Source organism: Epinephelus moara, chromosome 24 (assembly GCF_006386435.1).
Source record: "Epinephelus moara isolate mb chromosome 24, YSFRI_EMoa_1.0, whole genome shotgun sequence".
NCBI lineage: Eukaryota > Metazoa > Chordata > Actinopteri > Perciformes > Serranidae > Epinephelus > Epinephelus moara.
Genome location: NC_065529.1, coordinates 12,234,788 through 12,249,489, shown reverse-complemented (window position 1 = coordinate 12,249,489; position 14,702 = coordinate 12,234,788). Strand labels below are relative to the sequence as shown.

General features: G+C 36.1%; 1 protein-coding gene across 1 annotated transcript in view; it reads right to left on the bottom strand.

Annotated features, from left to right (window-relative positions):
- Positions 1–4,100: 4,100 nt before the first annotated feature.
- Positions 4,101–14,702, bottom strand: part of rab21 (RAB21, member RAS oncogene family) — a 26,969-nt gene continuing 16,367 nt past the window's right edge. Inside the window, exons 2-7 of the mRNA XM_050037864.1 lie at positions 13,374–13,433; positions 13,182–13,289; positions 12,737–12,800; positions 8,997–9,051; positions 8,807–8,895; positions 4,101–7,889 (exon numbers count right to left, since the gene is read on the bottom strand). Coding sequence (XP_049893821.1) covers positions 7,750–7,889; positions 8,807–8,895; positions 8,997–9,051; positions 12,737–12,800; positions 13,182–13,289; positions 13,374–13,433 — 516 coding nt within the window. The 3' untranslated portion in view covers positions 4,101–7,749. The remainder of the gene's footprint in view (positions 7,890–8,806; positions 8,896–8,996; positions 9,052–12,736; positions 12,801–13,181; positions 13,290–13,373; positions 13,434–14,702) is intronic.

Genomic DNA, 14,702 nt, shown 5'->3' with positions numbered 1-14,702 from the left:
TCCCTGTGAGGAGTCCTGACTGTCGGCTCCACTGAGATCAATGGACGGAAACTGCTTGTCGATCGCTTGTGTTAATGTCTGAATCTGCTGTTTACACAAAACCTCTGTTGAACATTATATCCTGAATCAACCCCTCATAATCCACCCTGTGAACCAGCATGATGTAAAACGCCGTCAGTAACGACAACTTAAGGCTTTTATTTTGAAAACTGAGCGCTGTGTTGACCAAGCTTTAGAGGCTAAAATTAAAAACACGTGCTGTGAGGTCCAGGAGACTTAAATTTTATTTGTTTTTATAATGGAAAGTGTATAAGAAGAAAGGGGAAGACTAGATGTGTATATAATATTGTTTTACATGATTTTTTTACGTTTGATTCTGGTGTGAACTGATACTGTAGATCCTCAACGACTTACAGAAATAAAAACCAGAAAACCAAAATCTGCCTGTGTGACATTCTGTAGTAAATCCTGGAGACGCCAAAATAAGAGTAAAGGATGTCTGATTTAAGTCGACGCTGAGTGACGCTGGCTTTACAAAGAGCCAAATCACTATTGTGTCTTAATACATCCTCACAATGTGGAAAACCATTTAAGTCTATTGAATAAGTCCAAAAAAAAAAAAATAGTTTTGAAATAAAGCCTGAAATAAATAAATGAGTCAATATAGTTCAATAAATTGTTTTTATTTAAAAAATGTTTTCACTTATTTCCTAATATCACTTACTGTAATTTGAGTTACTTCCCGGCTATTTTTATTATTTGTTTACTCGTTTACTTTTTATTTATTTATTTATAGATTTATATTTATTTCCCTGCTCATGATATTCAAATGGAGCATGGTTGTGTCACAGATTGAGACCAAAGCATCGACACCGACGCAGCACTGAATCAGTTATATTTATTTATTCTATGGGCACATTTATTTAATGTTGACCAAAACTGGCTGCCATATCACAGAGCTGCTAGTCTGTAGACTTTTTTAAACACAAACCCAAACTTTTCTGATCATGTTGTTGTAAATGTGTGCCCACTGTAAAATGGTAGCAGATATATTTTCCAGTGTTGCAGCACCCTCTGGTGGACAAACCACGTAATGACGACACTGTTTAAATGACCTCAAGCAAAAAATCTCACCTTCTGATTTAAATGAAGAACCAGACAGTCACCTTAAAGATGAAGATGCTGAAATATTAAAGTCATTAAAGTCATTAAATTAATGCATTTACAGCAGAAGTCTGGTGTTATTCGCCCGCCCCTCAACACTTTCTGACTTCCTGTCTCTCATGTCCAAACCCTCTGGTTCCTACTGGAGAAAACTTTATAAACACAAATATATAGTTTCATTTAAGGATCAGCTGAGGAAATAATTCAATTATGCTTATTCTTTGTATATTAAACTTTGGGCTCATATTTGTGGTCTGGATGATTCTACACAAGATAAAGCTCTGATACAGTCGCTTCCTTTTGACCTCTGACCTCACATCATCTTGGTACTCACTCACAGAACACGTCGTTGGAGGAGTGTCGTTCTCTCACAGAGCTCCTCATACGGGGAATAATCTGCAAAACACCTTCAATTAGACAGTCTGCCACCATTATGGTTGTTTACGTGCCTCGTTTCTCATCTTGTTTTAATTGAGTGAAAATGCTTTAACTTTACATCTGCACCTTAACATGTTTATCATCCTGTTTCTACTGTACTTTCAGCGATCATTTATTGCTGCTGTTGTTTTGTATGATTCATTTTAATAGATGTGCATGATGGTTATTTGTTTGCTTATTGATTGTTTTTAATGTCTTTGTTCATGTATGGCATTGTTGGAAATGAGGGTTTCATTCAATTGATTTCCTGATTCTTAAAGTTTGAAGGAATATGTTTGTCCTCAGGAAAATCAGTTTCCACTGAACTTCATAGAAAAAAAATTGTCCTGTTTAGTTTATTAATACATCCCATTATGACATATTTGACATTACTCAATAATGTTAATCATGACATTATCTTTTTTTCTTTTTTTAATTTATGACACATTCAGTCACCCACACTTACCAGTAAAAACAGCTGATAAACATCAGCATTATATCATAAATTGTGACTTGAGATTTGAAAAACACGTTTTTAAAACTATGATTAATAAATTTGTTCCCTAAAATATAATTATTCCCTGTGAAAGAAAAAGTTTGAAGAGAAGTATGGAAAACCATTCCTGCCAACGTGAAGGATAAAAATCCTAAAAGTTATTATGAGAAACTCTCTAAACATAATGTAGTTTCATCAAAATGAGAAACTTTATCAAGAAAAAGAATCTCAAAATAATGAGAAATTTTCTTTAAAAATAACGACTTAATGTTTCAAAACAAAGGTTTTGTATAAACAATGGGAAACCTCATTTAAAAAAACGTCTCAAAATAATGACCTACCACCTGTATGAAGCTCTCAGGTATGGAAGCCCATTACTGCCAAAGGGATGAAAAGAAAAATCCTGTAAATCATTATAATTAGAAACTCCCTCAAAATTTTCTAAAAAATAATGTTACTATCTAAAAATAATGAAATATTTTCTCGAGATAATGACTTAATGTTTAAAAATAAAGGCTTACTATTACCATTTCCATCAATGTGATGAAATGAAAAATCCTGTAAACCATTATGAGAAAAAAAAACCTCCCTCAAAACAGTGACTTAGTATTAACATAATGAGAAACTTTCTAAAAAAAAAAACCCTTTAAAATAATGACTTAGTTTCAATAAAAAAAGAAACTTTCTAAAAGAGACAAATTCAATCTAGTATCTTTCAAAATGTAAATCATTATAAACTGAAACTCCCTTAAAAATGACTTAATATCTCAAAATAAAGACTTAGTATCAACATGAAACTTTCTTTCAAAAAAAGTATCTTAAAATATCTTTTTCTCAAAATAAAGACTTTGTTTTTTAACATACTGTGAAACCTACAGAAGAGTTATGAAAATGAAAAATAACTTAGTATAAATTATGAGGAATGTTCTCAAAATGACTTAATTTCTTTCCTTTTTTTTTTTTTTTATAAAGGGCTAGTTTTAACATTAAGATCTCAAAGGAAGGAGATTTTTTTCTCAAAATAATGACTGTTTTTAACATCATGAGAAACTTTCTACAAATGAGTTAGTATCTCAAAATTTAGACTTCGTATCAACATAAGAATTAAAAAAAAGGTAGTAACTTAAAATAATGACTTAATATCTCAAAATAAAGACAGTGTCAACATGAGAAACTTTCTGAAAAAAATAATTTGTATCTCAAAATAATGAGTTTTTTAACATAATGAGCAACTTTCTACGAGTCTAAAAAGTATCTCAAAATAATAAGAAATCTTCTCAAAATGATCTTAAGCAAAAGGGCTCGCATCAACATAGCGAGAAACTTTCAGAAAAATAGGAAAAAAAAGTTTGTATCTAAAAATAAGGACTTAGTATCAACATAAGGAGCATTTTTCTGTTTTATAAAAAGAGACAGTATCTTAAGTAATGACTTAGTATCTCAAAATAAAGGCTGAGTATAAACATGAGAAACTTTCTAATCAACAAAAAAAAAAAGTATCCCAAAATAATGAGGGTTTTTTTTCTTAAAATAATGACCTACGGTCCCGTAAAAATCTCTCATGTATGGAAGCCCATTTCTGTCAATGTGATGAAAACATAAAATAGTACTAGTATCTAAAAAAATGACTTAGTATCTCAAAATAAAGGGCTAGCATAAACATGAGAAACTTTGTAGACAACAACAACAAAAATTTAGTATCTCCATATAATGAGATCTTTTTTTCCCTAAAAATAATGGCCTACCATCCCATATGATGCTCCCATGTATAGAAGCCCATTTCTGCCAATGTGATAAAAAAAAATCCTGTAAATCATTATAATGAGAAACTCCCTCGAAATAAAGACTTAGCATCTCAAAATAATATATAAATAAAATAATATACTGAGTCATTATTTTCAGAAAGTTTCTCCGAATAGTGACCTGCAGGATTTTTTATTTCATCACATTGGCTCAGATGGGCTTCCGTACGAACAGAGTGAACCTGTAAAATGAAATAATGACAATGTGTGCGACACCTCGGTGCGTTGTGTAAATCGTTATAATTGTTCTATTATCTTTACAAAACACTTTTGACACTAGCAGTTTAAAAAATTACATTTCCAAAAAGTGTGCTGATTTTTTTTCCTTTCAACCACATTTGTTTGTTTTCCCATGATGAAGAGGACAGTACAGCGTTTAGTTCATCTTCTTCTTCTTCTATGTGCGTCAATTATTCCCCAAAGGCAGGTCAAACTTCCTGTTTATGTTTTTGTACAATGTCACTGTATTTTCTTTTTTTTTCTTTCAGTAAGCAGAGAGATTAATGGAGCTACAGGCCTCGATGGAAAACAACAGTAAAAGTACACAGTCGAGAGTTTACAGAGAAAACGTTTGTTCATGTACAGATTTCCGTCACCGCCACGTGTGAATATAACTTATTAAATAATCCGCTGCTCAGGTTTTTTATTCACCATTTCTTTTCAAAGTAAAACAGAAAAAAGCCTTTTACAGAAATCAAACATGCACGGTATTATTTCTCTGTGTGTGTGTGTATGTGTGTGTGTGTGTGTTTTAAAACCATGTACAGGAAGAGGAGAAGGATGAAGGAGCTGAACTCTGAGCTGCACAATATTTAGGAAGCTTTTATAATATTCAGAGCTGAATTAATCAATTACAGCGAGAACTGACGAGAATTTTATTGGAACTTTTTAACACAAAAATGTCAAAAATTATCTGTTTCCAGCTTCTGTTTCTGGTTTTATTTTGATTTAAATAAAATATTTTGGAGTTTGGACGACAAAAACAACAATTAATTCATCAAATACCTGAAAATAAATGTTGATGAATGATTTTTATTCAGCTTTCAAACTATAATACAGACACATTTTCATTTTTTAAATATTTATATATATATATATATATATATATATATATATATATATATATATATATATATATGTGTGTGTGTGTGTGTGTGTATTATTTTAAAAACGGGATGGTTGTTAACATAAAATCAAATTTTGGAATGGGGAAAAAAAAGAAAAAATTCACAAAAAATATCAATGTTTAATTTAAAGACCAAAAATCCAGATCATCAGCAACAGAGCTGAAAAATGAATCAATTCATCAATACACTGATCACTACAATTTTTTCTTTTTTTTTCTTTTGATAAGACCAAAAATCATTTTATCTTTTTTTTCATCTTCGTAAACTGAATATATTTTTGTTAGTTTTTGGATGAAGCAAATTATTTCAAGTTTTTTTTTCTCTCAAAATATTTTAACATTTTATCGCGTAAACTAAAAATAACTGAAGATTATAATGTCACAATAATAAACATATTATATATTAATGTATTTCAAACTGCACACTTTGATCAATGTTTGAGTTTTGTTAATTCGTTTTTAATCTATAAATTAAGTATTTTTTGTTTGTTTGTTTTTACAACATGAAGATAAATTAACAGACCAACATCAGTCGAGCTGAAACGATTAATTAGTCGATGGAAAGAAAACTAAATCAGAATGTTCCAGTTTTTTGCTGTCTTATTATTTTAACTAAATATCTTCAGGATTCAGAAAAATAAAATATAAACAGTTAAACTGCAGTACAGGCACATTTTGATCAATGTTTTTATGTTTATTTTTAGCAAACTTGCAGCAAACTGAGATGTTTGCATTTAACTGGTAATTTATTTATTTTTTCTAAATTTGATTTTAACAAAATGCAGTTTAATTCACAAACAAAAATATCAGGTTGAGCAGCAGCTGAGTGAAACATGAAACTGAGGTTGAGATTTTGATTTGTTTTCTTTCTTGTTGTTACTTTATGATTTCCTCTTCATTTATTAAACTATCATGTTGTTTTAATTGTAACAATAACAAATGTAATTTTAGTTTACAATAAAACACCTGCAGCTTCTTACTAAATGGAAACATTTTAAATATTCAGGTTTTATAATTGTTTTTAATTCGTGTGCAGCTCTGACTGACGTCCTGGTTCATACTGACAGATGTAAAGAGTAAACTGCTCAGATTAAAGGGTGAGTTAGGACTTTTTTCCAGTTTTATATTAATACAACACTCACATACCTCCAGCATGAAGGTATGTGGAAACCTCACACAAAAATAATTTACTGATGTGACTCTTTTACACTGTCAAATTTTTATTGGACCTTTAATGATGTTCAGAAAAAGTTATTATTATTTTACAGCAAGTGTATTTTGGGGGAGTCACATGGTCCAGTAATCACTCACAGCTCATCGTTGCTCCTCAGTAGGGAAGACCATTTTCACCAATGCATGTCAGTCATTATGATGAGAAATTTGGAGTTTGTATTTTTAAATAAGTATTTAGTATCACAAAAATATTGAGAAACATTTAAAAATATTGATGTAATTTCTCAAAATATTGACTTAGTTTTGTTATTTTGATAGTTTCATTATTTTTGAAATTCTAACTCATTATTTTGTGAGACTTTTTGGAAATGAGTTAGTATCTCAAAATAATGAGAAACTTCTTTAAAATATTGACATAATTTCTCAAATAATCCGAAACTTTCTCAAAATATTGACGTAGTTTCTGAAAATAATGAGTAACTATTAAAATATTAACTTAGTTTGAAGCTTTATCAAAATAACGAGAAACGTCCTCAAAATAATGACTTATTTTATCAAAACTTTGACTCAAGCCTACCATCACAAAGCTGGAAAAAACTAAATTTTGTTAAAGTTCCTCATTATTTTGAGATACTAACTCATTATCTCTAAAATTTCTCTCATAATAACTTACAGGATTTTTTTTCTTCCATCACATTGGCAGAAATGGTCTTCCATACCTGGGAGTTTAGTTTCAAGAGTTGTTGATCACTGTGATCGTCACTCCTGTTCTTACTTTGTCTGAGATGGCGGATATAATGTCTTTACTCTGTGTAAAAATCCGCTCTGAAGTTCAGCTGAAGCTGAAATGAGGTTTTCTTTTTAACACAACATTCCCACGTTTAGTTTCCACTGATGTGTTTTTTATTCTGGGTTGTGTCCGAGGTGAAACACCTGCAGTAAAACAACATGTGAGTGTATTAATACGAGCATGAAAAAATCTGAACCTGTCCTTTAATAATTTGTCATTGCACCCAGCAGGTGGCGCTGTCCGCCTGCTGCTCCTCTGGGTTTGAAAACAGAAAACATGTTTATATTTGAGATAAATATGATGATTAATGGAGGTTTATACAGTGTGTGTTTGTATGTTTTTTCCCTCGAGAGACTTCCCACCACAAATAAACAAAAATAACTAAATAAATCTCTGCCGCCGTTCGACGTCCTCAAAGTTATTTCAGCTCTTTTATTAATGATGAATTAATGACACACAAACAGCTGCAGGTTGACGTGTGGCCTTCACCGTTTCTCTGGGCGAAGTTTTGCTTCTGCAGGAAATTAAAGTGCTGAAAATGTGATTTTTGTCAAATTTAAATCATTTTAATCTTTTATTTGGGAGGAAACAGCGATTAAACCATTTCAAATATGAGTTCCCATGCTCCTTAGCAGCAGAGGCGGTGCTGAACGAACAGCAGCAACAGTTGGGATTAAGTTTTTTTAAGAGTTCAGAGAAACTGGACGACAGAGACGCTCGTAAATGTGTGTGTGAATATTATGTCTGCAAGCATGTATGGCAGAGAGACTGTGTGTGTGTGCTAGCCAGAAGAGCAGCATCCTCCGGCGGGCGTGGCTTGTGGTTCGTCATCGACGATCTGTACGCCCCGCCTACTTGATGCTGATTGGCTGGCTCCGTTGCCCTTCAACCTCTCCTCAGCCTGAGCCGTTTCCATCATCCCTGAAAACACAGACAAAGAGTTAAGAACCACCTCTTCAAGAAAGTCTCAGTCCGGTTGTTTTGGTGTGTTCACACCTGCCTAAACGAACCGCACTGAGGGGACAAACATATTTGAGTTTGACTGAACCGAACCAAACTGGGCCGTTCCATCAGCACATTATTAACACAGAGAAACATAAGGAACGGTTTACGGTAAACTGAAGTGGAAACAAAGACTAAGTGGTGGTTTCGGGCCGTTTCTCTGGAAACTAATAGAAAAAGTTAATTTCCTTCCTTCCACATCATCCTCTGTAAAACCACAGCACGTCATTTTAACACTTTGGTTTCTGTACAAGTTAAACACACCAGATATAATGTGTGTATTAGTGAGCTGTGTGCAGAGCCAGGCTAACTGTTTCCCTCTGTTTACAGTCTGTATGCTAAGCTAAGCTAACCAGCTGCAGCTTCATAATGAAAATACAAACGTCAGAGTGTAAACATATCTGAACACTTCATTCTGTGCAGTAAATGAGTAAATGAGTGAATTTCCCTGTCAGCTGTCATGTTTTTATTCCTGTGTTCTTATTGTGTGTTTTCTGTGAGGCACTCTGTAACTTTGGTGTTGAAAAATGTTCTATAAATAAACTTCTTTGCACTGAAACTAAAATCCATCTCCTCCTCTGACTCTGAGTTACAGCCAACGAAAATGTCTTTAAAATCCAAAAATAAAAAGTGCGGATAACATTTGTGTGAGGTGAAGTCCAGAAATAAACAGCTGATCTGATGAAACAGTGTCTCACCTCTTTCGTCAGATGAAAATGTTCCTCTAAAAACATCCCGTTATTAAATATTATTTGTGGAAATGTTATGATTTTAACTCGATCTCGCAGTGTGTGGCAACAGTCCGGTTTATGTGTGAACAGCGTGTGACGTCTTACTTTTACAGAGATCCAGGAAGAGCTCCTCGATGCCTTTATTTAGCTTGGCTGATGTGTGGTAGTGTTTGGCTCCCACCGACTCTGCATAACTACACACACACAGACACAGATAAGAGGCTGCTGAGCATCATGTTTTTATTTGTTTACACCAGACAAACATGAACAAATCAGTGTGTTGTTGTGTTGTTACCTCTCAGCCTCTTCCACTGAAACATGTCTGTCTTTGTCCAAATCAATTTTATTACCTGCAGAGAAAAGAAACAGATTTGTTCTTCATCAGTCCGGCTCGTCAAATCAAACACGACTCATTCTGTATTTATTTCTGCGTGATAATCAACACTCCTTCAGCAAACACATGCACCATCATCTGAGTATTTATACTGTCCAGGAAATTTGACTAAACTGACTCTGATCAGCTGCTCTGAGACAGTTTCCTTCCCAGCGTTCGTCACCTCAGAGTCTGTTAAACCTGCTTTCTGAAACAGGCCTCAGGGGTTTGAGTGCTGTTACTTTAAAAGCAGGAGCACACCTATGATGCACGCCAATTTGTGCACACACACACACACACACACACACACACACACACAGTTAAGTTGTGGCTTGTTTTGAAGGTTATGTAACAACTGCTCCTACAGTGGCGAGTTCACAAACATGAGTCAGCTAAAACTGTACCTGAAAGGATGTTTTGCTGCCTTTTCATCTTCTCTAGTGAACAGTCGGCAGCTATAGTCTGAGAAAAATCATTTAATTCAACGCCTGCAGCTCCTGGCAACATTCAAGGTTGAATGTTTTCTTACATGTTACTCAATGCAAAAAATTCGACGTCATGAATCACTCACCGCACCTTAAATGTCAAAAAAACAGCTCTGATCATTCCTTTAGTCTTCAGAGGCTCTCTTACACGACACACGCTGTAATCTGATTGCTTAAAATGTGTGTGTGTGAATTTCAATCAGATTCTGATCATTTTATTTCTTTACTTGGAGAAAAAAGTGACAGTGCGTCGCTCCTGTGTGCTGTGGCGGCACTACTGCACCCCTGCTAAAGAGCAAACATATTCTATGACAGTTGTGAGATGTTGCCTCGTACAGTGGGTTCATCACAGCATGTTTAATGACTCATCATTTAATAAAAACAATATCGATTAGTGGAGCTAACAGCTGCTGAAAACAAAACTTGAATTGAAGCAAAAAGTCTCTGCCGACGTGTTGAATGTCCCTCCTGTTTGTGCAGCTTATTACGACCCATAGTTACTCTTATTATTTTATCTCATATTTACTATTAGGCTGCGACCTCTGGTGGCCATTGCATTTATGACGGGAGTAAAAAGAGGAGGTCAGGTGACGTGGTATAAAGAGCGACACAGTCTGCATAATAAGGAGGTCAGGGTGAATGGTTGTGTCCAACAATCACAGGACTTAACCCCAGGAGACCACTGTATGTGTCCCATGTAAAAAACAAAGGTCAATGTTGACTTCAGTACCTTAACAATTGTATTTTTTCTTAACCTAACCAAACTCCTGACAGTTTCACAACGTTAAATAGCACCTGTTGCTGGTATCCCTCAATGGTGACGTAAGTAGTTTTAGGAGTTGCTGGCAAACGACCAATTCTGTCGTTTAACGATGAGGACGCTTTGAGAAAAACAGGTTCATCAGTGGACGTACACATGCCGTAAATGCCTGGAAAACACGAGGTCGGGCGCTGCCTGCAACTCTTGTGCCGACTCTGTGCCAACTTTTAAGAGCACGGAGAGAGGTTGCGTCTGAAGAGCAGAGTGCAGAACTGATCTTCTTCCAGACACTGTTTTTACGTGTGTAGGCCTAAAACATTATCCGAGTGATGGATGTAAAGCTCTGGTTATCCCTGCCGCCAACCGCACCCTTACAAATAGGCGCTCTGGAACGTGTGCACATCACAACTGCATCTTTCTGGCATTTAAGCGCGCCTGCTGCACGTCTACATTGCAAACAATGGATTAGAGGGCGCAAAAACCCCGGCATGTGTGCGGATAGTTTTAGTTCTATCTGCATATGACATGATAAACACAGCCTGAGAAAATGTTGCTTATATTCCCATTAGTTCCTCTAAATTCCCATGGAGAGTTTCCAACCTGAATATTCACAGTCTACACTGAAAACAATGGAGGGCGCAGCATGTGTACGGCCCCTCAAAGATCCTCATGAAGTCTATGTGGATTTAAACAGAACCACAAACTTCACTGTCCTAAAATCTCTATGCAAACGCCTTGATGTGATTTCCTGCTTTAACAAAAACACCAAAATCACATTATGGAGCAGCAGATTCTGAAACTGCAGCTGTCCCACATGATGAGCACGACATCAACAACATAATCCAGTTAAAACACTTCAGAAATATTCTCTTGTGAAGTCACAGGCAGACAAATAATTTAATATCCAGAAGCTCTATGACAACAGGATCTAAACATTTCCTCTCCGAGACACAAAAACATGAAAACAAACTCTGTGAAGATAAAAATCAATTCTGCTGAAAACTTCTCACAGTAATTCAAACCACTGTTTGATGAGCCTTTAACTCATTGATCTGTTACTAAAACTGAACTTCCTGTGTCATAATTCATGTCTCGCATGTTCGACATGTTTTTAGAAATATAAAATAAAATGATAATTTGTCTTATAATTTAATTATCTTGTTAGAACTTTATGAAGTCACATCTGCTCCATGTCTTTTTTGTATTTCTGTTTTAAAAATAAACTTATGTTTTCACAGGAAATGTACAGTTTGTGTACAGTCTCTTTCAAAATAAAAGCACTACGTCGGTACAACACCACAAACTGATGTTTTTTTTCCTTCAACAACACACACACGGTTGGGTTTAGGAAAAAAGGAACAGGGTTTCGTTTAAGAATCTTAAAGGGATAGTGCACCTAAAAATGAAAATGCAGCCATTATCTGCTCACCCATATGCCGAGGGAGGCTCAGGTGAAGTTTTAGAGTCCTCACATCACTTGCAGAGATCCAAGGGGAGAGGAGGTAGCANNTCTGGGGTGCCGTCAGCCTCCATTAGGTGGAGCTGTGTTGCTACCTCCTCTCCCCTTGGATCTCTGCAAGTGATGTGAGGACTCTAAAACTTCACCTGAGCCTCCCTCGGCATATGGGTGAGTAGATAATGGCTGCATTTTCATTTTTAGGTGCACTATCCCTTTAAGGGACGCGAACACCGCTCCCTCAAGTGAAAGTCTGTGTTTGTTGGACCCATCCACCACCACTTCCGCCCGCCCTACTCAAACTTTCACTACCTTAACTTTTGCCCTAGTCCCGCCGCATTTCCTCCCATCCGCGTATCATGCTGACATTAAGGGACGCCTTTATTCGATGGTTTCTGACGCCACAAGTCGCTGCCCAAGTGCCAGATTTCGACGGCTTTGGAGTGAGACTGGGCTCTAGTTACACATTCTTAGATTACAAACAAAAAAGCCTGCCCATGGCCTCTTAAAGCTCTCATCTTCATCGCTGACCTGAGCTAACACGCGTTCATATGACAGTTTCGAACATAGGTTCCTTACACTTTTCAAACTCTGGAGGTGACGTACTCTTTCAGAATCTGAGGATCATTCAAGCAGCTGTGACGACCCCGACATTTATCACAACAAAGTCGTATTTTGAGGTCATATTTAGGCACAGCCTTGGTGATATAGGTACCGTCATACCTAACTACTTCCCTGTGTGATCCACAACTTTTGCCCAGAATGGATTAACCTGTTTACATTCCTACAGTGCATGTAGAAAGGTTCCTGTTTCTGTCTGACATTTCCAACACAGTTTATTAGCCAACAGACCCAGACTACACCGACTTCTAAAATGAAAGTTAGAGGCTCTTGTTTTTGTTATTGATGTTCTCATATGTTCATGTAGAATAAATGCATTTTCTGATTTCTGATGACTTACCTACTATACATAAACAAATCTCGTTCCCCAACATTTTCCTCAACTCTTTCACCCAGTTCTTCACCTGCAGACACAGAAACACACAAGCAGACTTTATATAAACTGTATTACATGAAAAAGAGAAGCGATACTGAGGAATACGGAGGAGAGAATAAAGAGATGTGAAGTGATGAGGAGAGGAGATGAAGATGGGAGACAGAAAAGTTTACTATCAGATAATCTGATATTTGAGAAGATAAAATCAAATCAGACAATTAATGATCCAGTGTGGAGGATTCAGAGGGATATATCAGCAGAAATGGAATATATTATAATAAATAACTACATTTTCTTTAGTGTTTTAACACCTGAAAATAGTTCAGATCAGTTTAATACAAACCCTCCTTCTATGGAACAGTAGAGCTGCATCAGACTCGTGTGACCTGCTGTTAAAATGACTTGTTACCTTCTGAAAGGAGTCTTCGTCTGTAATGTCGTACACTAGAATGGCTCCATTGGAGTCTCTGTAGTAGATGGGACCTAACGCATGGAAACGCTCCTGACCTGCTGTGTCCTGTGAACACAAACATGTACCATAAAGTTAATAACTTTACTTCCTGTCAGCGACGTTAAAACACAAGCAGAGACTGAGACTCACCCATATGGCCAGGTTAACTCTCTTTCCTGTGATGTTGAGCTTCTTTGTGAGGAAGGACGCCTGCAGAGGAAGAGGAGGAGACAACATGAATATGAATGATGAATATCAGGTCGTCAGCGTTGAAACAAAATCAGGATTAATGAGCACTTGTAATCAAAACATTTGGATCAAGCGTTTCAAGGTGAGTCAAAGTCAAGTCTCGAGTCCAGAATCAGATTGATTGGCTGAGTGTGAACACATACAAGAATATTTTTTATTGTTCTCAATGTATAATGTAAACACAGCTAAAAACAGGGAGAACAAAGTTGAAAAAATAAAGAATAGACAGGACACAGTATATAAAAAGAAGATGAATATATAAATGTATATATAAAAAGCACCAATGACCAACAAAAATAAAATAAATGTCTCTTGATGCATCACTTGTTTCTGTAAGGCCCAGGTCAGATCAAAGATTCATGACGAGACAAAACAGAGCCGGTCTGAGCTGGACTCAAGCCAGCTGATGATGTCACCTGCAACTCAGTTGGTCAAATGGCCGGCGGCTGGTTTAAGGCCCAGTTCAGACCGAAGGTTCATGACCAGGCAAGTTGAAACAAACAACTACTTGCAATGTGCCATTCTGCAGCATTCTAAAAACCTGTACTTTTGTTCTAATTTGCAGCTTTTCAGACTTATTTTGTGGCTGAATATAATCTGTAGCTTCAAATGTTTTGTCTGAAAACCTGGTGAGATGAATTTAGTATTTGTATTTAATGTTATTTAGGCATGTTTATTGTGTTTCAGGTGTGTGGGTTAAATAGATCAGACTTCATAACTTGGCAGAAACTTAATAGTGACACAGAAACTCCACCAACTAGCATTTTGGAGGTGTGACTGCAGAGCGACAAAGACACACCACCGCACAAATGCTAACAGTAGGCCCGTTTCCACTGCAGGAACTTTGGGGTAATTTTACGGGGCCGGGGCCGTTGGTGCGTGTCTCCACCGCAGGAACCCCCCCAGAAGGACAGAGTTCCAGAACTTTTACAGGGGCTAAACAAGTCCCTGCCTCAGAGTAGGTACTCAGAACGGCCCCGAGAGACTCCTGGCTGGGGCTTGTGCTGATTGGATATACTCAAGGAGGGATGTGATGTCAACAGAAAGCAACAAAATAGCCGGCATTTTTAAAACTCAGCAGAAGAGGGTTAGCTCATTCATAGCTTCAGTAACTCATTAAACGGTCCGTGAAAAAAATATTTTTTCCAGCGGATATCTTAGTTACAACATGATTGAGCTAGCAAAGCAGTTGTGTGTTGCTATGTGTGGTATTTATTCAGTTTTGGGAAA